Raw genomic sequence first — 25,624 nt, forward strand, 5'->3', positions numbered from 1 at the left:
TTCAAAGTAAAATTTATTATCAGAGTACAACCATGTCACCACATAAAACCCTGAGATCCTTTTGTTGCCGGCATACTTAGGAAATCTATAGAACAATAACTGTAAACAGGATCTATAAACTGTAAACACCAGGAACAGTTGTAAACAAACTGTGCAAATGCTGATATAAACAAATAGCAGTAAATAACAAGCATGAACAACAATACAGAGTTCTTAAATGAGTGTAGCTATCCCCTTTTGTTCATGAGCCTGATAGTTGAGGGATGGTAACTGTTCTTGAACCTCTTGGTGTGAGTCCTGAGGCACCTGTACCACCTTCTTGATGGCAGCAGCGAGAAAAGAGCATGACCTCGATAGTAATAATCTTTTCTACTGCAAAGTTTCATGTAGATATGCTCAATAGTGAGTGTGTTTTATTCATAATGTACTGGGCTGAATCCACTACCTTTTGAGGGATTTTCTGCTCAAAGGCATTGGTGTTCCCATACCAGATTGTACTGTAGTCAGTTGGTGTACCTTCCACCACATATTTACAGAAGTTTGCCAAGGTTTTAAATGACATGGCAAACCTCCGCAGACTCCTGGGGAAGTAGAGGCACTGCCGTACTTTCTTCACAGTAGTATTTATACGATGGGTCCAGGATAGGTGTTCTGAAATAGTGACACCCAGGAATTTAAATTTACTGATCCTCTCCACCTCTGATCACCTCTGATGATTACTGGCTCATAAACCTCTGGTTTCCCTCTGAAGTCTACAGTCAGTTCCTTGGTCTACCAAAACAGAAAACCAAACTCATCATTCAAATTTCCCGAAACCCCCTCATCAACTTGAGCTCTCTCATTGTTTCCGTTGCATTTCAGTTGCATTTTTCCTAAAATTATTTTTGGAGATGCAGGGGATCTAAGAACTTTGCGATCTGCTGGATAGTGTTATTGCATCCAACATGCTCCACAACCTGTGAAGTTCCTGTTTCCACAATGGAATCTAAAGTAGAAGTCACCCTGGTTTCTGCTGAGTAAGTGGAGAACAGGGATCAGTTGTCCAGCAACAGGGAAAACGCAGTCTGAGCTTTTAAGTATTCTGGTCCTTAGAGTCATAGAAAAGTCCAACACAGCAACAGGCCCTTCTGTACAACTAATCCATGCTGAGCCACTTAAACTGCCTCGTCCCATTGACCTGCACCAGGACCATAACCCTGCAAATCCCTCCCATCCATGTACCTGTACAAATTTCCCTTAAATGTTGAAATCGAGCTCACATGCACCACTTGCACTGGAAGTTTGTTCCACAATCTCATGACCCTTTGAGTGAAGAAGTTTCTCCTCATCTTATATTAATAATGTATATTACTGTCAACCTCTGTCTTCTATGGAGATACTTTGAAGATCGATATAATATGATTGTAAAAGTCTCTTTATGAGTTTGCTATTAGCAAGCAACTCATAATAAATCAAGTTTTATTAAAGACCTAGCATAGAAATTAACTTAATAAAAAGGCTCTTTGTATGGTGGAAAAAAAATATGATAGTTTCAACTTCAGTAACCAAGTACAGTGAGTGGCATTCTTTCTTCATCCTTTGATGAAGAGCATAACACCCTCTCTGGTGCCCCACGTAGACTATTAGTCACATCATGCTCGTTCTGAACCATCCCTCACCTTTGCTTTTTGTCCTGTGATAATCAGAGATGTTTTGACCTGATGAGAAATGTTTAGGTAGTTTTAAGAATTAATAAATAATGTAGTTTAGACATATTTAATGTGTAAATTATTTGGAAGCATTGATATTAATTTTGAAAAGCAATTTTCATCTTTTTTTGAAGGAAGATCAGTAACTTCATTAAAATAAATGGGTCCATGCTAAAAGTGCCAGATTTAGTTGGCATAAAGTAAGGGACTCTGCATGAGTGTATCTGGCTCCTTGATTCAGTATCCTGTGGAACCATCCTTGAACCTGGTGCTGAGCCAGACTTTCTGACATCAGTGCTTTCCATGCCTCCAAATTGTGGAGAACAGATGAGAAGTCTGGATGAGCCCACACATACGTAATGCGGCCAGCCAGCGATTCACTACAGAACTGCCAGCTAGCCATCAGCACAACCTTGACCACTGTCGCAAGTGAAACAACATGTATTTGTGGAGTGTGTGAAATGTGTCCTGCAAGCAATTACCATTACATTGTGGATTTTTTTTTTAAATGAGCAGAAGAGATGTATTGGCTGATATTAACTCAAAAGAAGGAATATGGTGGTGTGTTTTCGCAGGTCTCCTTTAATGCACAGCTTATTTCCTGTTGAGTAGTTATTACTTTGAATAATTGGTGTCAAGGTGAAATTGGAAACTTAAATTTATTGAAATTGCAGCAATACTATATGTTCACTGTTATTAAATGTAATAATGTGGTGAAAAGAAACCTCAGAGTGAAAGCATTCAAAATTTTTCTGGCAAAATCTGTATATCATTACCTAGATATTGCTCTGCAGATAGAGCATGTGTTGTATGGGGTAGTGACTGCAATCATTTCAAGAAATTTCAAAAAAAAAGCTAACTGTGTCTTAGATGTTATTTTGCACATAATAAAATTTACTTGCATTTAATAATATAAAGTGCTGGCAAAAGTTTCATAATGATGGTTTTTCAGGACAAATCTTCTTTGTCTTCTGGTGCACTGAAACATATGCACTTCTCCAGACCCGCTGGCAAAGGAATCCTTTGTCGTTATGGAAAAGATTTGCCAGTAAAGCAGGGAAATTAGTTGTTTTAATTTACAAAATTAATAGTGAAAGTATTTGCAAACTCATTTATTTTTCAACTTTCACATCATGGGATGTCAAGGAAACGGTTTGGTTACCACTGTAATGTTGGAGCATGGGCAATTAATTTGTGTATTACAAGATTTCAAAAATAACAGTGAGAAAATAAGCAATGCTTTATGCCATTGGTCAAGGGTAAATAATTCTATGGTACAAGGGATTCAATACGTATATTTGGCCAAGCAAGCAGCCCCTTCCTCCGTTTGAAGCACAACAGTTCCTCAGTGTCGGAGTAACTGCAGTGACAGGAGGGAAGATGAGTTAATTAAGCCAGATGTGTTTCTCAGCATAATTGGCTGGGAAACTTAAGTTGTCCAAAACCACAATGCACTGGATGGCAAGTGTAATTGCAGCATGCCAAGTTTACAAGGCCAGTTTCTGTGATAAATATGGAGGTTGCATTTCTGCAAATGTATGATGAAAACAGAACAGGAAGTAAGGTTTGGTAGGCCAGATATGCTAAAGATAGGAGAAATTCAAATATTTACATATGGATAATCATATATATTCTCAGTGTTTTCCTTATCCTCCTCTCCTTCAATGTCATTCCTGTTTCTCTTACTTCTCACCTGATTGCTGCACTTATTCTTGATTTCTTGTTGGGATATGGCAGTACCTTGAAAGCTCATAAATAAGAATGCTAATTATTGAGAATTTAATCTTAAAATGTGTCATTTAGCCAGCATCTGACTTCTCCTCATTGTATGACTTGTGAGTACAGATCATAACTGATGAACAGTTTTATTTTCTTCACCAACAGCTCCGAGTGCTCCAAGCTACATTCGATTTAGTGAATTGACAACGACCTCGGTGAACGTGTCCTGGGGAGAACCAAAGTATCCAAATGGAATAATTGAAGGATATCAACTGGTTTATGAGCCCTGCACACCTGTTGACGGTAGGCATTTAAAGTCTTTACTTTGCATAGGGTCACATAGAGAGAGATTCAACATGGAAACAGGTCCATCAGCCTGCCAAGTCTGTACAAACTGTCAAACTTACATTTTTACACGAAACCTACCCGCCTATTTTACATTCACATCACCTCATCACAGATTCTACCACTTATCTACACACTTGAGCAACTTTACTGCAGCATGCCACTATTGTCAGGTGTATTGGTTTTATATTTCTTAAGTAATATGCCTCATTTAATTGTTCATCTTTTATTACAATTAATCCCAAATCTGTGGTGACTGCCCTGAGTGTATTGTTGGCTGGCTGAATCAGATGCAGTAATTCTCTCACTGTACAGGTGTGAGTAAGATTGTGACTGTGGACGTGAAGGGAAGCAGTCCCCGTTGGATGAAAATAAAAGACCTGTCAGATGGTGTGACTTATGCTTACCGAATCAAAGCTAAAACGTTCACATATGGACCAGAAATTGAGGCAAATATTACCACCGGACCAGGAGAAGGTAATTAAATATATTTCTTTCCAAATCTGAAGGAGGAGAATTCCCTCCTTGGTTGCAAATGATAAACAGATGTGTGGGTGTAGGTTGCCAGTGATTCTCACCTCTTGACATTCTCTTCCATCAATTATGGTTGAACCAGATATCAGGAAATGAGTGTGCAAACAGCAGCTTCTCACAACTGTTTAGTGCTGGGATTACCAAATTAAAAAATTCCTCATGTTTGGTTTTACCATTTAAAATGCATCTGTTGCACTATGTACCAAGTAAAACATCCAAGGACTTCCTTCTCAGTTTCTATTACGAGTCTGGTTTTCCCCAACACCAAACAAACTTAACTGAATTCTCCTCTTGGAGCTTATATTTCCCCATACAAGTCTGCCCAAAGGGGACTTCTCTTTTTCAACATAATATATATTTCTTGAATGCCTTGTGTCTGAAAAAAAAACTGTAGTGTGAAGAGCAATTTGCGGTTTATCCCCTGAGTTTGTGCTGTTTACAGCAATTATGGTTGTCATGCATCAAAATAATTCATGGAAAGGATTGGAGGGTGGCAGATGTTATTTCTTTGTTGAAGAAAGGTGATGGGGATTTTTGGGTGGCGGGGTTGACTAAAGGATGAGCAGTGCGCTGCATCCATGGGACACCTGAAGCCATGGGAGCAGGTGGTGGATGGTCATATGAGCATCTGGTGCATGCCACAAGACCTGTTTCTGCGATTGCTGGCAGATAATCTCTAAAGTAATGGTCACCAACCTTTTTAAGCCCAAGATCCCCTACCTCAGCCTTAGTGAAAGGCAAGATCAACTACTAAATCGTTTAGAGAAAAAACAGCTCAGATTATACTTCCAACTTGAGGCCCTTTATTTGGGCGAGTTGTATTTTAATTACACAAAATGCTTTTGTCAAACTTTCAAATTAATTCAACCAAGAAAACACTGTAACTAGCATATCAAACAGGCCATAGCGGCATCGAGCTCATCCGATAACGCCTTGAATAAGCGGTACTGAAGCACTTTTGCTCAAATCGAGTTTATCAGTTTGACCACCAGTGTCATTACATGAGAAAAGTCCACGACCTTCCCAGCCAAGACCTGCTGATGAATCACACAGTGATAATCTAGGAAGTCGGGAAAATCAGGGTCATTACGGTACAGTGCTATAAAACTAACGTGCACACTGTGCATTGCTGGGGCCCCATCAGTAGTTACTGCCACCAGTTTGTAGATGGTGATGTCATTTTCACAGACGTTCTTTAAAAACTGATTGTAAATATCCTCACCTCTCGTTCTCTCCTTTAAGTGCAAAAGGAAGTCCTCCTTTGTTGAAAATTCCTGAACAGCCATTCTGACAAATACAACAAGCTGAGCTGTTTGCATTTCATCCAGGGATTCATCGAACTATTGTGAAAAATATTCACAGAGTGACAAGTCCTTTAACACTAGTCGATCCATGTCCTCTGAGCAGCATATTTGCTGGGACTTCAATCCTGATTTCAGCTTCTCAACTTTCCTGGTATTGGTAAACTATTACTGAGACACTAGTATACATTTCAGGGGTATGCAAGCTAATGACACCGCTGTTTTTGTTTCGCATTTCTTTACATTTGGGGAATGTTGGAATTTAAAGGGGGAGAAGTGTTGTAATGTGAGCATTATAAGGATAAGTTAATAGATAGATACTTTATTCATCCCCAAGGGGAAATACAACATTTTTCCAGTGTGCCATACACTTATTGTAGCAAAACTAATTACATAAGTATTTAACTCAATATAAATATGATATGCATCTAAAATCACCCTCCCAAAAAGCTTTAATAAATAGCTTTTAAAAAGTTCTTAAATAGTTACTAAAGTGCATTGAGTGGTAACTTAAGCTCAGTCCTAACCCCGGCACTTTAACATGTCTTGCCCCTGGTGGTTGAATTGTAGAGCCGAATGGCGTTGGGGAGTAATTATCTCTTCATCCTGTCTGAGGAGCATTGCATTGACAGCAACCTGCCGCTGAAGCTGCTTCTCTTTTTCTGGATGGTGCTGTGCAGAGGATGTTCAGGGTTTTCCATGATTGACCGTAGCCTACTCAGCGCCAATACCAATTAGGTTCATGGTAATATAGCAATACTCCTGCTACAGAAAGCTGTTTGTAAAGCAAGACTGTTTCCGGGGTTGCGGGGTTTTCCTTCCGGTCTTTTCTGCCCAGTGCTCATTTGTGAAAGCCTCTGTATGCGAATATCATTGTACTGTCCCAGAAAAAGTTGTTCCTTTTGGGCATGAAGTTGTTGAGTGGTCCTTTTTCAAAGTAGAAGTTACTACATATTTGCATCAAAAGGTTTATCACAAAATGTATTTGTGTATTTATTTTTCTTTTTTTTTTTCGGGACCTACTAGGAAAGTCTCAAAGATCAGCCAGTCAATTGCTATCGACTAGTTGGTGACCACTACTCTAAACAGTATTGATAATTGGAGGAGTCACCGTCTGGTGAAGACACTACCCAGAAGAGTCAATAGCAAACTACTTCTGCTGAAAAATTTACCAAAAATAATCATGATCAAAGATGATGATGATAAATAAGGTTATCCTGGGAATTACAGACCAGTGAGGCTTACATTAGTGGTGGGTAAACTATTGGAGAGGATTCTTAGAGACAGAACTTATAAGCATCTGGAGATGCATAATCCGATTGGAGATGGTCAGGATGGCTTTGTGAGGAGCAGGTGACTCACAAGCTTGAATGAAGATTTTGAGAAAGTGATGAAGCTTATCAATGAAGGCAGAGTAGTGGATGTGGCATTAATAGTATTTAGTAAGGCATTTGACAAATTCCCCATGAAAGGCTCATTCAGAAAGTTAGGAGGCGTGGGATCCAGGGAAACTTGGCACATGGATGCAGAATTTGCTTGCCTACAGATGGAAAATAGACTGTCGCAGATACAGTGTATTCGCCTGGAGGTTAGTGACTAGTGTTCGTCAGGGTTAGTTTTAGGACCACTGCTCCTGCAGATTTTTCTAGATGACTTGGATGAAGAAGTAAAAAGATGAGTTACTAAGTTTGCAGATGACACAAAGGTTAATGGGTTTGGGGATTGTTGTAGATGCAGAGCCAGGCTGAGAAAAGGCAGGTGGAGTTCAATCTGGATAAGTGTGAAGTGATTCACTTTGGAAGGTTGAATTTGAAGGCAGGATTCTGAACAATGTGGAGGAACAGAGAAAGCGAAGGGTTCACAACCGTAGATCCCCTAAAGTTGAATAGCAAGTTGATGGGGTGGTTAAGAAGACTTAGGGTGTTTTGGCCTTCATTATTCAAATGATTAAGTTCAACAACCATGAGGTAATAAAACTCGGGCCAGATCACAGTTGGAGTTTTGTGTTCAGTTCTGGCCTCCTCATTATAGGAGGGATGTGAAATCTTTAAAGAGAGTCCAGAGATTCACCAGGATGTTGCCTGGATTAAAATGCAAGTCTTATGCAGATAGATTGAGCGAGGTAGTGCTTTTCTCTATAGGGGAAAGCAGGATGAGGGGAGACTTGATAGAGGTGTGCAAAAGGAAAGAGGCATAGACTGAGTGGACAGCCAGAGATGTTTTTCTAGATCAGAAATGATCGAAACAAAAAGGCATAATTTAAGCTAATTAGAGATAAGTATAGGAGGAATGTCAAAGGAAGGATTTTTACACAGAGAGTGGTGGTTATGTGCCAGGGGTAGTGGTAGAGGCAAATACATTAGAGGCATTTAAGAACTCTTAAATAGGCACAAGGATGAATGAAAAATTGAGGACAATGTCAGAGAGAAGGGTTAGATTGCTCTTGGAGTAGATTAAAGGGTTGGTACAACATCATAAGCTGAACTGTTCTATGCTCTATATTCTAAAAACATTAAATATGGCCTTCAGGGAAGGGTCAATTCACATAGGTGTTCCTTTAGTAAAAAAAAGCATGAGACAATGAAGAAAATTACATCAGCAGTGGAGTTTTGAACATTTCTGGAAGTTTCTGGAATGTTCAAAATTTCCATAAGTTGAAAACACTAGATCCTTTTCTAAATCTATCTTATCCAAGTGGCAATGGAAAAATCATGTAAGTGTCACCAGTTGGAGGAGTGAGGTTATATTGAATGAAGTTTGCTGGGGGGGGGGGGATGAAAATTAGCAGTTTCCAAGGGCACTGGGTTTGAATCTCAACACTTGAAGATGCTAGGTCTAAAAGGGTAGCCAGAGTGATTGATACAGAGATTAAAGTCTAGAATTTAATTGAAAATATGTTTGCATTGCCAAACTTGAAAGAATCAGTTTATTGATGATAAGGGTTGAATAAATATAGCTGACTAAGAGATCAAGCCAGGCTACAGAAATGTTATTGTCAGCATGCATGCAAATATTGCCACCAAAATATTAAGCCAAAAAAAATCTAATATTGCAACTTTGAGGCATGCCTCTAAATTGAGGCATGAATGGAAGTGGATCTTCCATGGATATGTGCCAATGGCTTTGAAATGAGCTGAAATGGAACAAGGGATGGGAAATGGACCAAAGGGAAGAGGTGGAATGGAGTGCTCCACCCTTATGCGGAGGCCTTACTAAATATGGAGGAACAATGGACTGCCCTCAAGATGTGGAATATATCTGTTTTTCAAATAATCTTTCTGCAATTAGGTTACAACAATTTGTACAAAGAGAATTGGAGAGCATTGTTTTCCTGGAGGACTACGTGCTTTTCTTCTTAAGCTGCTCATTTTGTCCTACTGCTGCTTTTTCCCCAAAGAAAGTGGGTTGGCGTACAAAAATCCACAACTTAAGTTGAATTGTACTATTGAATGGCCAACCATTATCACATCCTTCAAAACTAAATATCAAAGCCAGTGTATGCTGCCTTATCAAATATAACTTGGCTGCCATATTATTCCCCACCATTGTAACGATGGCCACCCTTTAAAAAAAGCTTGACTTCTTTGGAGTTTGACAGAGGTTAGGAGGGGCATTATCACATACAATGTATTTCTTCATGCCACTGCTTCCTTTCCCTCAGGTTCTCCAGGTCCCCCAGGTGAGCCATTGATCTACAGGTATGGTTCCGTCATTACTATTCATTGGTCCAGTGGAGACTCCGGAAAAGCACCCATCAGTCGCTATGTCATTGAAGCCAGACCATCAGGTGAGAAGTATGACTCATCAAAATGTTTACTACCATTCACCTCAGTGACATGATTGAGATCTGCTACTGAATATTTGGGATTAAGTTTGATTAAGTAGTTTTGTTCTTTTAAATAACTAATTATCGATTATGTGTAAAAATATGTTAATTGCATACATCATCGTGCTACCACGTGATATGTGTGCATGCACCTTGCTTGAAAGTAAGCTTGAAGTTACACCACAGTTAATGGAAAATCTGCAGACGCTGTAAATCCAAGCAACGCACACAAATGCTGGAGGAACTCAGCAGGCCAGGGAGCATCTGTGAAAAAGAGCACAGCCAACATTTCAGGCCAAGACCCTTCATCAGGTCTCTGAAGGGTCTCGGCCCGAAATATCAATTGTACTTTTTCCATAGATGCTGTCTGGCCTGCTGAGTTCCTCCAGTATTTTGTGTGTGTTACTCAAAGTATTTCAGACTTACTGCATCTTCTTATAATTAGTTCAATGTTTTGAAGTTACAAAACATAACAGTATGCATATCAAATTTATTACTCTGCATTTCTAGGGTTCCATATTTTAATTCCTTGTGACCAACTTTGCATCCAAGCCAAGTGTGACAACAAACGATTCTAAATAAATCCAGGAAAAAAGATTATCAATGATACACAAATCACGATATGAAGTACATTTATTGAAGCAGGATTCTTTGTTTTACAGGAAGAGTACTGAAGTCTTTAAAGGGTTAATAGTGTTCCACTAAACCGACATCTGTTTTTAAGTACTTGTTTAATTAAATTTTCCAGGAATGTTTCCATGTTGTTTTTTTCAATCTTTAAGTTACATAAATTACCCCTATCACTTAATTTTACAATGTTGTCATGACACTGGGCAGTATTAAGTAACAATAAAAAACAAATGTAAAATACTTTTTTTAAAAAGCATTGCAAATAAAATGCAGATCTGTCATGCTGATAAAATAACTGGACATGGTAAAAGCTTATATCTTGAATTTAATCTTACTATGAGCAACTTAATCTAAATTTTGTCAAAAATCCCATTAATTAACTCAAATATTTTTTTCTGCTTTGGTTGTGGTAAACAGGCTGAGAACACTCACCCCAAATAGATTTTGAGACCTTTTCACCAATTAAATCCTTCACAGATTAGGAGTGGGACCAAGTATGTTCACATCATATGGACGAATTGTTTTCAGTGCTGCTGAACAAAGCCCTTAAAAGGTGCATGGAAATGTATTCTCTGTGTCACGCACTAAACATAGAACTGTGGCTGGGGCCAGAAGTTATACTCGATAGAACCAAATTTCAGAAGAGGAGCTCTATTTGTAATTGCTGATACATGTAAGATAAATATATCAATTGCAGGTAATAAGTAGCTTTTCAGGTAGCGTCCATGGAGAGGAAAACAGACAAAACTTTTCATATTCAGTGATCAGCACCAACGACCCAGATTCAATCCTTGTCTCGGGTGCTGCCGTGAAGAGTTTGCAGTTTCGCCCTATCACTTGGTGGATTTCCATGCAAAATACTGGAGGAACTCAGCAGGCCAGGCAGCATCTATGGATAAAAGTACAGTAGATGTTTCGGGCTGAGACCCTTCATCAGGACTGGAAAAAAGAGATGAGAGGTCAGAGTAAGAAGGTGGGGAGAGGGGAGGAAGAGGTAGAAGGTGGTAGCTGACAGGTGAAACCAGGAGAGGGGGAGGGGTGAAGTAAAGAGCTGGGAAGTTGATTGGTGAGAGTGATAAAGGACTGGAAAAGGGGACATCTGGTCGGGGAACGCAGAACGCCAAGGAAGAAAGGGAAGGGGTGGAGCACCAGGGGGAAGTGATGGACAGGTAAGGAGATAAGGTGAGAGAGGGAAATGGGAATTGGGAATGGTGAAGGGGGGGGGGCAATTACCAGAAGTTCGAGAAATTGACGTTCATGCCGTCAGGTTGGGGGCTATCCTGATGGAATGTAAGCTTTGCACCTCCATCCTGAATGTGGCCTCATTGTAGCAGTAGAGGAGGCCATTGACTGGGAATGGGAAGTAGAATTGAAATGGATGGCCACCATGAGATCCCACTTATTGTGGTGGATGGAGCCCAGGTGCTCGGCAAAGCGGTCTCCGAGTCTACACCGGGTCCCTCCAGGTCTCTTGTTTGTGATTGATTACCTAGCTGATTGCCCACTGCATTTTGTCCTTGATGTAAGTTAATGACAAAGGGAAGCTGATGGACAACTGTGAGAGAGACTAATTTGCAAGGGTAAATGGAATGGAACCGATGGGATTGCTTCTGGGGGAACTGGTATAAAACCAATGAGCCAAGCAGCTTCCTCCTCTGTGACAGGAGGTATAATTATAATGTCTGTGTGGGTTCTTATTTTAGCTTCATGAAGTGCCAGGATTGTACTGAAACACTAGAACTGCTAAAACATTTACACCATGTTTATTCCACTCTCCCCATCCTCACTGCATACCTCAGAAGTTTGCATACAGCTCAGCTTCTTTTTCTTTTTATAAAGAATGATTTACAGAGTCTCGCTGTTTACCTCTCTAAAGGTTTGCTGACACTCTGATTTTGTCAGTGTCATATCTGCTACTTGATTCCACTTCAGCTCATTAAATAAAGAAATTTTAAGTTAGACGCAACAGACAATGGGGTTCGTTGGAGTTTTGCGTGAATTGATGGAAAGAAATAGGATCCAGGGAAACAAATGAGTCAGCGTTCTGGATTCAGAGGGGAATACTGGAGGACATCCTGCCAGGTTCTTGCAACCTGCATGGACGAAAGCAAAACTGCAGACTGTGTGAGCAAACTGTCCTTCAAGATGAAGGATTGGAAAGGACTGAGGTGGTAGCAAGCAGCAGGATAAGTACTATTCTCTGTCACTGCTAACATAATCCTGCAAACTGTGTTGCCTGCCAATTGCCAAGGTTAAGGAAATTTCCTTGGGGCTGGAGAGGAAATTGCAGTGGGAGGGGAAAGATACAGTTTCTATGGTTCATGCAAGAATGAATGACAGAGACGGTACAAGGGAGGAAGTTCTGCGGAAAGAGCGTGAGCAGTAAGGCTCCAAGCTAAAAGCCAAAGCCACAAAAACGAAAATGCTTGGATTATGCTCTGAGCTATGCGCAAATTAGCATGGGGTAAATACCAAATAAATGCAGAGCTCAGAGATCATATGGGAGAAACAGATGTCATTTTATAGGGACAGTCACCAGCAAGGGCTAAGAGAGAAATGTTATTTTGGAACAAGCATTACTTGAATCAGGCTGTGAACTAGAGATTTAGATAAGACTTCAAACTAAGATGCTGCAGGGATTGGGGAAAAGGGTCCATTCCGATAAAGGTAAATTTATAAAATTATAGAGCAGAAACAAGGCAATGATACAAGATACAAAGTGGAAAATGACAAGAGTCTGTCTGTAAAGAAAAGTGCAATCTCTGAATACAGTGCATATTGAGTCCATATAGAGTTTACCTTTACTTCAAGTCAGAGCAGAGAAAAATGGTAAAAAGACAAAATCAAAGGCTCTTTGTTTGAATGCTTGCAACGATCACAACTGTGTAAAGTAAAAACACAGTTTGAAATTAACATATAAACAGAGGCACGGTTGCAAAGTGATCAGGCATGGGAACTAAATCTTACAAAATACTTATTTCTTGGAAGAAATAAACAAAATGGAAAAAGTGGTAAAGTGGCCCTGATTTTCAAGATTGGGTAAAAGGCAGTAGAGAGAAAGGATCTTAGTGCAGGAAATCAAGTAAAGCGAAAAAACAGCAAGGAACAGGATACATTGGAGGGAGTTGTACATAGGCACCAGATGGTAGGCACAGAATTAATCAGGAAATTGGATGTGAATGTAACGAAAGTGATATAGAAATCATAGGGGACTTTAACCTGTCTGTAGCCAAGTTACAGAAAGTGTGGAGAAGGAATTCATGGAGTGTATAGCAGATTAATATGTTCTGGAACTAATGAGGGAACAGACTATTTGAGATCCAATAATGTGAAAGAGTTAATTGATGATGTGGTAGTTGAGAGGCCTTTTGGAAATAGTGATATTGTGGCGACGCATTTCCTGGCACATCTGAACCGGCTCACAATTAGCCAGCTTTCCGGCTAAGGGAGATAGCCTACGGGGGTTTGCGAGCACAGAGCTTTGGAGCCTCTGCGCCACGGGGGGCAGGTTGAGGGAGGCTTAAAAGTGAGGCTGAGGATTTCGAATAAAGTTTTTCCTTCGACTCCGTGTCGTAATTTTAGCGCTGCATGTAGCACACCGCTACAATTGGAAACCCTGACGGTCCAAACGATTTTTGGACCAGAAATGACCGACACCACCTCTGGTCATGCGGTTTCGTTGAAACTGCCTGGTTTCTGGACACAGCGACCGAACCTATGGTTCCAGCAAGCCGAAGCCCAATTCCACGTTCGCCAGATCACCTCAGAAGGCACCCGCTACTACTACGTGGTGAGCTCCCTCGACCAGGACACAGCGGCCCAGGTCGCGGAGTTCGTACAGTCGCCCCCGGCAGACGGCAAGTACACGGAATTCAAAGCCCTGCTCCTCAGGACTTTCGGACTCTCACAGCGCGAGCGGGCTGCCCGTTTACTGCACCTGGATGGCTTGGGCGACAGACCTCCTTCGGCTTTAATGAATGAGATGTTGTCTCTGGCCGACGGACACACACCCTGCCTCATGTTTGAGCAGGCATTCCTGGAGCAGCTGCCCGAGGACATACGCCTGCTGCTGTCCGACGCGGATTTCAGTGATCCCCGGAAGGTGGCAGCCCGGGCGGACTTGCTGTGGAACGTCAAAAAGGTGAGCGGGGCGTCCATCACACGGATCTCCCAGCCACGCTCCCAGCAGCAAACCAGTCCAGGCCCGGCCGGAGAGCCTGCCAACCCCCGGCCCAATGAACACTGGTGCTTCTACCACCAGCGGTGGGGCGCAGAAGCCCGCCGTTGTTGCCCGCCCTGCAAGTTCCCAGGAAACGCCATGGCCAGCCGCAGCTGATGGCTACGGCAGCTGGCCGTCGGGATAGCCTCCTGTATGTGTGGGACAGAAGGTCGGGACGCTGGTGCCGAGATCAGCGTTTTACCTCCGACGAGTTACGACACCCGCAGCAGGGCACCGGGGCCCCCCCTGAGGGCCGTGAACGGCAGCACAGTAAGGTCCTATGGCACCCATCAGGTGCAGCTACAGTTCGGCTCCAGCCAGTTCACGTGGGACTTTACACTGGCTGCCGTAGCCCAATCGCTTCTGGGTGCGGATTTTTTGCGGGCTCACAGCCTACTGGTCGACCTGCCCAGGAAGAGACTGGTACACGCCGAGACCTTTCAGACGTTCTCCCTGGGTGCAGCCCAGTTGCCGGCCCCACACCGAGACTCCATCACCCTGTCCGACAACGACTTCACCAGGGTCCTGGTGGATTTCCCATCGGTTCTGGCACCGCAGTTCACAGCATCCATGCCCCGACACGGCATACAGCACCACATCCCGACCCAGGGACCACCCCTCCACACCCATGCTCGGTGGCTTCCCCCGGACAAGCTCCGACTGGCGAAGGAGGAGTTCCAGAGGATGGAGGAATTGGGGATCATCCGGCGGTCCGACAGCCCATGGGCCTCCCCCCTGCACATGGTGCCCAAAGCGACGGGGGGCTGGAGACCGTGCGGCGACTACCGCAGGCTGAACGAGGCTACCACACCGGACCGCTACCCTGTGCCGCTCATTCAGGACTTTGCGGCAAACCTGCACAGCGCATGGATCTTCTCCAAGGTAGACCTCGTCCGAGGGTACCATCAAATCCCGATGCATCCAGACGACGTCCCCAAAACGGCTCTCATCACCCCGTTTGGCCTTTTCGAGTTCCTCCGCATGCCGTTTGGCCTGAAGAATGCCGCACAGACGTTCCAGCGGTTAATGGACGCGGTGGGACGGGACCTGGACTTGGCGTTCATCTATTTGGACGACATCCTCATAGCCAGCAGCAGTCGTCAGGAGCATCTGTCCCACCTCCGTCAACTCTGCGCCCGACTGAGTGAGTACGGTCTTACAATCAACCCCGCCAAATGCCAGTTCGGACTCGATACCATTGACTTCCTGGGCCACAGGATTACTAAAGACGGGGCAACCCCTCTGCCCGCTAAGGTAGATGCGGTCCGCCACTTCCCCCGACCCACCACGATCAAAGGCCTTCAGGAGTTCGTAGGTATGGTCAATTTCTACCACCGCTTCCTCCCTTCAGCTGCCCGGATCATTCGTCCCCTATTTGCACTGATGTCGGGTCCGAGCAAGGACATTACCTGGGACGAGGAGTCCGCCGCCGCTTTCATTCAAACGAAGGAAGCCTTGGCAAATGCCACGATACTAGTACACCCCAGAACGGACGCCCCTACCGCCCTCACAGTGGACGTATCTAACACGGCAGTCGGTGGGGTGCTGGAGCAACTCATCGCAGGTCGCTGGCAACCCCTGGTGTTTTTCAGCAAACACCTGCGGCCACCCGAGCTCAAGTACAGTGCTTTCGACCGGGAACTGTTGGCGCTCTACCTGGCAATCCGGCATTTCAGGTACTTCCTAGAAGGTCGGCCCTTCACCGCGTTCACGGACCACAAACCACTTACCTTTGCATTTACGAAAGCATCCGACCCCTGGTCGTCTCGCCAGCAACGCCACCTGTCCTACATCTCTGAATACACGACGGATGTCCGGCACGTCTCGGGTAAGGACAATGTCGTGGCGGATGCGCTCTCTCGCCCTACCGTTCATGCCCTTTCCCAAGGGGTAGACTTTGAGGCACTGGCAGAGGCGCAGCAGGCAGATGAGGAGATTCCGAGTTACAGAACTGCAGTCTCCGGTTTGCAGCTCCAGGACCTCCCCATAGGCCCGGGTGGGAGGACCCTACTCTGTGACGTCGCCACTGGCCAGCCCCGTCCCGTCATCTCGACAGCCTGGCGGCGCCGTGTTTTTGACTCCATTCATAACTTGGCGCATCCCTCCATCCGGACAACTGTCTGGATGGTTTCCAGCAAGTTCGTTTGGCACGGACTCTGCAAACAGGTCAGTGAATGGGCCAAAACGTGCATGCCCTGCCAGACGGCCAAGGTGCAGCGGCACACCAAAGCCCCACCGCAGCAGTTCCATCCCGCCCACCGGCATTTCGACCACATTCATGTGGATATCGTGGGCCCCCTGACAGTGGCACCTCCTGACTATCGTGGACCGGTTCACAAGATGGCCAGAGGCGGTCCCACTCACCGACACCACCTCCGAATCTTGCGCCCGAGCCCTGATCACCACCTGGATATCTCGCTTTGGTGTACCGGCCCACATTACCTCCGACAGAGGCGCCCAGTTCACCTCCAGCCTGTGGTCAGCTATGGCCAGCCTTTTGGGGACTCAGCTGCACCACACAACTGCCTACCACCCACAGTCGAACTGGCTAGTGGAGCGTTTCCACCGTCACCTGAAGTCGGCCCTCTTGGCCCGCCTGCGAGGAGCCAACTGGGCGGACAAGCTTCCCTGGGTCCTACTTGGCATCCGCACAGCGCCCAAGGACGACCTGCATGCCTCGTCGGCCGAGTTGGTATACGGCGCGCCCCTGGTCGTCCCCGGGGAGTTCCTACCAGCCCCACGGGGGCAAGAGGAAGATCCCGCAGCAGTCCTGGGCAGACTACGCGAGAAGCTCGGTAACCTGGCCCCCATACCCACTTCGCAGCACGGGCGGAACCCGACCTGCGTACCCAAAGACCGGCAGAACTGTAAGTTTGTGTTTGTACGAAGGGGCGGGCATCGGCCACCGCTGCAGCGGCCATACGAGGGGCCGTTTATGGTGCTCCGGAACAACGGGTCCACGTTTGTGCTGGACGTTGGGGGGAAAGAGGAGGTTTTCACGGTGGACCGACTCAAACCGGCCCATGTGGACCTGGCGCAACCGGTTGGGTTTCCGGCACCTCGGCGCAGAGGCCGACCTCCCAAGCAGGTTCCGGCCCAGACTGTGGACATTGGGGGGTGTATCGCCGGTTCTGGGGGGGGGTTATGTGGCGACCCATTTCCTGGCACATCCGAACCGGCTCACAATTAGCCAGCTTTCCGGCTAAGGGAGATAGCCTACGGGGGTTTGCGAGCACAGAGCTTTGGAGCCTCTGCGCCACGGGGGGCAGGTTGAGGGAGGCTTAAAAATGAGGCTGAGGATTTCAAATAAAGTTTTTCCTTCGACTGCAGTTACCGACTCCGTGTCGTAATTTTAGCGCTGCATGTAGCACACCGCTACAATATAGAATTTTATGTAAAAGTTGAAAGTAATTTAGTTTGGTCTGAAACCAGGTTCTTAAATCTGAATTAAAACAAATTATGAAGGCATATGTTGTGAGTTGACTATGGTAACTGGGAAAAGGCATGGCAGTGAACAAGCAGTGCCTAAAAAGTAAAAAAATGCTGTATAGTTACAAGCAATGCTATTTCATTTTGAGGTATAAAAAGCTGAAATAAGATCCAGTCAGAGATATCAATAGAATTTAAAGACATCAATAAATCAAAGAAAAAACAGTGTATAATGTGACAAAAAACCAGAAACCCAGACAAATGGAAATATTTCAGGATTCAACAAAGGAGAACCTAGCCATTGATAAGGAAAGGGAAAGTGGACATCACAAATAACCTTGCAAAAACAAACCTGACCATAAAAGTTACTATCAGTGTGTAAAAAGTGAAAGTTAATATGGGTCCCTGACTGAGTGAAGCAGAAATTATATTAAAAAATGACAAAAGGTTCAAGAATATCCAATACTTCCTATCAGCCTTCATAAATGAAGACACAAGAAACCTCATGGAAGTAAATGGAGAACTACTGCTTTAGAATAAATGAAGAGTTTAAAGAAATTAGTATAAGGAAAGCTTAACATCTTAGGATTTTGATGAAGATTGATATAGAGCATGCACTGGTAGTCAACTTCAGGATGGTGTGAGATTTGATGGGAACTTGCAGGCGAAGGTATTTGAATACAGTTGTTGCCTTCATTCTCCCTGTTACCAGAAGTAACAGGTTTCAGGTATCGTCACAGGTATCGTCAAGTAGGCTTGGCAAGGAACTAGCATCCATGTTGGAGATGGTTAATACTGCACCCATATGTTCACTGGTTGTGCAAAGAACAAATACTTTGGGAGATCAATGTGCTACCAGTCAAATGAATTGTTTTTCCTTCTCTGCCGTAAAGTAATGCGGATGATATTGAGCTTCTTGAGACAAGTTGGCTCTGTACTTACCTGGGCAGGTGAAGAGTCTACATCGTGTTCCTGATTTGTGCCTTGTAGATGCTGGAAAAGCTTTAGGGTGTCAGAAGGAGAGCAATTCACTTCTGGATATCCTGCCTTTCACCTGCTGTCCTAGTCTTGCTATTTATATAGTTAGTCCTGCCAGGTTCTGGTTAATGGTGACTCCCAGAATATTGATGATATATGACACAGCGATAGTAATGCCATTGAATTTCAAGAGCAGTAATTAAATCTTCTCTGCTGGAGGTATTCTACGCTTGGCACTTCTGTGGGGCAGAAATTATTTGCTGCTTATTACCCCATCCCTGAATGTTGTCTCAGTCTTATAGCATGGGCTGATGCATTTGCTGTGGAGTTATGAATGGTGAGAGGAAGGTCATTAATGAAGTGACTAAAGATGGTTAAGCCCAGGTTCCACAGCCCTGAGGAATGCCAGTAGTTAGATTCTGAGATAAAATGATTGTGCTCTGACAGTCACGGCCATCTCCTTTTGTGAGATGTAACACCAGCATTAGAGTGTTTTTCTGCCATTGCCCATTGCCTTTAGTATTACAAGGGTGCCTCATTGACTTAATGTCAAGTGCAGACAGTCTAACCTTTTAGTCCATGAGTGGCCGAAGAATCTGATGAGATATGGAGTCGAGTGGTTCTGGGCATCAGTGAGCAGGATGTACCTGAGCAAGTGCTTCTTCATGGCACCGTTGATGACTACTTACTTCACTTTGCTAATGATTAATTGATTGCACGGTTGTTAGCTCGATTGTATTCAACCTGCTTTTTGTGAACCAAGCATACTTTCTGTATTTTCTGATAGATGCCTGCGTTTTCCTGGAACAACTCAGCTAGAGGCTTATCCAGTGCAGGAGTACAGGTCGTCTCTACTATGTGTGAGATATTGTTTAGTCCCATTGTCTCTGCACAATCTGAGGCTCTTCACCATTTTTGACATTAGATGGAGGTTGGAGACCGGGTTCTGTGATGGTCCAAATCTCAGGAGCGAACCTAATGGATCACGTACGTGGCATGTCTGGTTAAATGTGGCTGCAAAGTTTCAATCATGTCTTCAACACTCACGTACTGGACCCAATATTGTTGAGGACAGGGATGTACTTGGAGCAGCCTTCTTCTGTTGGCTGTTTACCGCCATTTGTGATCCAATACATCAAGCATGAGGTTTCATATTTTGGTACCATACATTTCTTCTGCTGATATGGTCGACACATGAGTGCCCAGTCTATTCTGAGTCTCTCCCATTGGAGGGCAAGGGTACTATAAGGAATGCAAAATGGCTTGTGGGAATCACCCTTGTACTTTGAGTCCTGGCATTTCCAATCCTCCATTTTAAAGTTCTCATCCATTTCTTCACATCCCGCCATGGTTTTGCAGTTCCCTGTTTTTGTAATTTCCTTCAGTTTGATCATTCCTGACCTCTCTGTGCTTCCTGTTTTCAAAAGGAAGCATGCTGTCTGCATTGTTTTTCTGTTAACCACATAACACACCTTCCTTATAGTGATGCCTACAATCGTTAAATGTGTGAACTATAACCAAAGAGATCGGGTGGCATGAATTCGTCTTCTCCCTTCCAAGCCTTTCACTTATTACCTTAAATCTGTATGACTGTTCTTCAACTTTTTCTTTTGCCCCTCTGGACATATTATACTTTTTTACACTTTAACTAATTCTCTCTTTGGCCTCTATTATTTTAAAGAAATCAACTTCAGCCTAGCCCTCATATAAAAAATAGTTCAGTTACAGAAATAAGAATATGTATCCCCACTCCATCCACTCAAGTGCCTTCTCATAATGTGGTGACCAGAACTGTCCACAATACCCTCAAGTTTTTAAATCATTTAACTTTCATGTTCTTATACTCCATCGCTTTGCTAATAAAGGTAATTCTCCTGTATAGCTTCTGAATCATTCTTCCTGTTTCTTTCAGGCATCTGTGGATATTTGTTTCAGTTTGGAATATAGAACATTAAGCAGTACAACACAATACAGGCCCTGTGGACCACTTTTTTGTGCCAACCTTTTCACCTACTCCAGGGACGATCTAAGCCCTTTCCTCCACATAACCTTCATTTTTCTTTCATCCATGTGATTCCCTAAGAGTCTCTTAAATGTCCCTTATATATCTGCCTCTACCTCCACACCCGGCAGAGCATCAGGTTTAGTATCACTGGCATATGTCATAAAATTTGTTGTTTTGCAGCAGCAGTGCATTGCGATACATAGTAACAAAAAAACTATAAATTACAATAGGAAATATACATTAAAATGAATGAAATAAGTGGTGCAAAAAGAGAACAAATAAAAGAAGAATCTTGAGGAAGTGCATATGGAGTATAGTGTAGATTAAGAAATCTGATGATGGGGAGGAAGAAGCTATTCCTAAAATGTTGAGTGTGTGTTTAAGGGTCCTGCGCCACCTCCTTGATGGTAGCAATGTGAAGAGAGCATGTTCTGGGTGATGGGGGTCCTTAATGATGGTCCTCTTTGAGGCATACTCTTTTGAAGGTGCCCTCATTGCAGGGGAGGCAAGTGCCCATGATAGAGATGGCTGAGTTTACAACTTTCTGAGGCTTTTTCCAAAACTGTGCCATAGCCCCTCCATACCAGACAGTGATGTAAGCAGATAGAATGTTCTCTCTGATACATCTGTAGAAATTTGTGAGAGTCTTTAGTGACAAATGAAGACTAACACATCACATGCCTTCTTAACCACCCTGTCAATTTACACATAAACGTTGAGGGATATATGTACGTGCATCCCAAGTACACTCCATTCCTTTACACTACTAAGAATCCTACCATTAACTCAGCCATCAAGTACAACCATCCAAAGTTTACCACTTCATACTTTCCTGGATTGAACTTCTGCTGCAAATTCTCAACCCAACTCTGCATCCTATCAATATCCTATTGTAACCTGTGACAACCTTCTACACTATCTGGAGCACCACCAGCCTATCTGGCATCTGGAAACTTATGACCCAACCCTTCCACTTCCTGGTAAAAGTCACAAGGTGCAGTGGTCCCAGAAGAGATCCCTGTGGAATACCTCCAGGCAGAGTACACTCTATCTACTACCATCCTCTGTTTTCTGTGGGCAAGGCAATTCCATATTCATGCAGCCAAATCTCCCTGAATCTCATGCCTTTTGACTTTCAGAATGTACCTACCACGGAGAACCTTGTCAAAAAACCTGACTAAAATCCATGTACACCTCTTCCACTGTCCTATCTTCATCAGCTTGTTTTGTCACTTCCTCAAGAAAGTCAATCAGGCTCATGAGGCATGACCTGCCCCTCACAAAGCCATGCTGATTATCCCCAATCAAACTATACTTCTCTGAATACTCATAAATCCTTTCCATAAGAATCCACTCCAATAGTTTGTCCACCCCTAATGTAAGCCTCATTGGTCTATAATTTCCATTTTTATCCCTAATACCTGTCTTGAACGAAGGAGGTACCACTCTCCAGTCTTCTACTACGATTCTTGTGGCCAGTGAAGATGAGAGTTTATTGAATCATTGTAGCTGCTTTCTATGATATTTTCACTGAAGAAATTGACAAAAGCATTACTTTCCATTGGATGTCTGAATGGTCTGTCTTGGTATTCCTATTTTGGTATTTCCTTTTCTCAATCAAAATCAGAATCAAAATCACTTTATTGGCAGTCTTGAAAACATACCAGAATTGATTGTGGTTCAGTGCCAAGCAAAAAAGACAGGAGCATACAGTAACAGGCAACACAATAGCAACCAACAATTTCCAAGACAGCCATAAGCAATCAGCAATTAGCACAATGGTCACATGTACAAACATCAATAATTAAACTTAAATAAATGTGATCATATGAACAGAATCAATAATTATCAACAGAACAAAGATAAAACTTATCCCAAAGGAAATTATTGTTGAAAGGTTGGTCTGTCAGAAATTTACATTTTAAAACACAAAATTGTAAGCATTGTATGAAAAAGAATGCAAAATGTACTTTAAAAAGTAATAGTGCAAAATACAGATGTGCAATGAAACCATTTGCGTATATACTTAAGGAGGAGGAGTTGTAGAGTCTTATAGACACGGAGAAAGAATCTCCTGTGGCGTTCAGTGGTGCACCTCAGTGGATTCAGTCTGTACTAAAAGTGCCCCTCTGTTTGTCCAGTATGTTATGGTGGGGGTGAGGGGGACCGTCCATAATGCTCCATAGCTTCTGCAGTAGGAAAGACCACTCAACAGAAGTTGTGCAGGGACATTTAGGGTATTACTCCTGAGTGAGTTTTGTTGAGAAACTGGATAGCTACAGCAAAGAAGCTTTGGAGATGACGTGTGGTCCTGGTGGTGGTGGACTCATGGTGTCTGCCTGATGGTAATTTGGTGAAAAGACAACTGCTAGGGTGGGTGAAGTCAGCAGTAATTTTTCCAGCTCCTTTCTTCACTCTGGCAATGAACAGGTCTTTGAAAGTCTGTAGCTGACAGCCAATCATCTTCTCTGCTAAGTGGGCCACTTGTCACAACCTGAACTTGGAGAGAGAGAGAGAGAGAGAGGAGACGGCAGAAAGCCGAACGGTGGTAGAGGTGGTCATTGTCAACGATAGCTGAGTAAAAATTCATCGAGATATGCCCTTAGATGTTGTTTCCTACACTTGCATCGGAAGAAAATCTCCACCTGGAACTGGCTGATCATACCCGGTTCAGAAGTACACTTCACTTTCAGCAGCTGCAATCAGCTGCTCATTGACTTTCAGTGTGAGATTCAATTTACTGGTCATTATTGGTTGATAGCAGACACAAGAGACAGCAGATACTGAGATTTGGAGCAAGAACCAAACTGCTGGAAGAAAACAGCAAATCCAGTTCAGATTAAGGGTTTGGACCCAAAACATCGACTGTGCATTTCCCTCTACAGATGACTGATATGCTGGATTTCTCCAGCACTTTTCTTCTTGCATCAATAACCAAAGATAAATTTCTACCCCTCTGGTCTCCTGACTGGAAGAATGCTGATGGCAGGGTGTTGGGTGTTGGGGAAGAGTTCTTTGGACACTCAAATCCAGAATAAAAGGTGAACGTGTAATTTTTATTTTGTTTCATTATATTACCTGTGAACAATGAGACTGGAAAAACTTCACAGAATTATAATGAGTTAGCTTGTCAAAAGAACACTGAGGTGTGACTGACCTGTTGACCGTAACTGCTGTTGAGACATGTTTTAATTCTTCTTAATTAGTAATTCAAAGCTGCGGAAACTTAAAATGACTGATATTATAAAGTGTTCCTTGGTTGGTAGAGTAGTGACATAATAGCTTTCCTTACTGTCTACATCTTTTAGTCAGAATAAGTTATTGCATCCCTTGGCATGATACTAAAGTGAGTGAACTGGAAGTTGCAAGAGATGAATGAAAGATGTGCAGTAGTGGTGGTAGTTGCCTGACATAACTGTTGTGGGTTGAGAGGGGAAAGTGTTAGCAAATGTACAGTCGCTGGAGAAAAAGATTGAGGACCTAAGAGCAAGATTTCTGTATTGGAAGGAGATGAGAAATTGCTGTGTTCTAAGTTTCATGGAGACATGGCTCACCCTGAACACATTGGATTTGGCAATCAGACCTGAGGGCTTCTCAATATGCAGGATGGACTGAATTGCTGATTTGGAGAAGGCAAAAGGTGGGGGCCTAATGTTTCATGATAAACTCGCTGTGTGGCATTTGAACGCAGCGGGCTTGGTCTTGTTGCACTCTTCTTCCCCCAACCTGGAAGATCTAATGATTAAGCACCGACTGTTCTACATACCGAGAGAGTTCTCTTCCATGATTCTGACCACAGTTTAGATACTGCCAAAAGCTAATGTTAACCAGGCACACATGCTATTGAATGCTGTCATCATCAAACAAGAAACTGCCCACACCAATATATTTCAAATCATAAATGCAGACTTCATTCGGGCTTTTTGTAGTCATCTCTGCTCAATTGTCATCCTAGAGGGGATAACTTCTCTAACCTTTGCTCGCCCCCATCACTGAACTGTTCCCACAACCTAAGGGCTGACTTTCAAGGACTCTTCATCTTATGGTCTCCATATTTATTGATTATTTAAGTTTTTCTCCTTTGTATTTACACAGTTTGTTGTCCTTTGCGCATTGGTTACTTGTCCATCCTGTTGGGTATGGTCTTTCATTGATTCACCTGTGTTTCTTGGATTTACTATTTTTGCCCACAATAAAACAAATCTCAGGATTGTATACAGTGACATGTACTTTTGACATTTTAACTGTCCCTCATTCTTTGGGGCTGTCTTCTGTTTTTGTGGATGTCTGTGTAGAACAAGAACTTCAGGATGCATATTGCATACATTTCTCAGACGTTAAATAGAGCTATTGAAACGTATTTTAAACTTTGAAAGTGAGTTACAGTTTCACATTGCAGCGAGTGACATTGCTCCTCTGGATCAGGATCACTGAAGATTTATGATACTGAAGGGCACTACTCAGATCGTAATGACCATGCTGGTCAAAAAAGGAGTGTTAAACTTAATCTGACGTTCCAGCATTTGCTTCGTTATCCTAAAGGTCAAAACACTTCGAGTACAAATTCATGTACAGTTTTAAGATGATGAGGGTTTCTGCCTCTACAGCCCTTTCAAGCAATGTCCAGAAGTCTACCATTCACTAGACAAACCTCATCTCTCTTCTACCAATTATTTAAAATCTGTCCTTGATTCTTATGATGTTTGTGACAGAAAACAGCTCCTTCTTATTTACTCTATATTGCACCTTCATATTTTATGTGTCTCTATTAAATTTCCTCTCAGACTCCCCAGTTCCAAAGGAAACTACCGGAACATATCTAGTCATTGCTTCTTGCTAAAGTTTTCCAGTCTCAGCAATGTCTTTGTAACTCCACTCTGCATCCTCACCAGTGCAGTATGGTGACCAGAATTGCCTTCAGTCCTCAGACTGTATCTTGGACATGTGACC

The 25,624-nt window shown here is 43.2% G+C and overlaps 1 protein-coding gene across 5 annotated transcripts in view; it reads left to right on the forward strand.

Annotated features, from left to right (window-relative positions):
- sdk2b (sidekick cell adhesion molecule 2b) overlaps positions 1–25,624 on the forward strand; it is a 943,317-nt gene that overhangs the window by 782,711 nt on the left and 134,982 nt on the right. For all 5 annotated transcript variants that reach the window (XM_059948548.1, XM_059948549.1, XM_059948550.1 and 2 more), the window contains 3 exons: positions 3,573–3,710; positions 4,068–4,229; positions 9,249–9,374. In XM_059948548.1, the coding sequence (XP_059804531.1) occupies positions 3,573–3,710; positions 4,068–4,229; positions 9,249–9,374 (426 nt within the window). The remainder of the gene's footprint in view (positions 1–3,572; positions 3,711–4,067; positions 4,230–9,248; positions 9,375–25,624) is intronic.

The sequence above is a fragment of the Hypanus sabinus genome, chromosome 23 (assembly GCF_030144855.1).
Source record: "Hypanus sabinus isolate sHypSab1 chromosome 23, sHypSab1.hap1, whole genome shotgun sequence".
Lineage (NCBI taxonomy): Eukaryota > Metazoa > Chordata > Chondrichthyes > Myliobatiformes > Dasyatidae > Hypanus > Hypanus sabinus.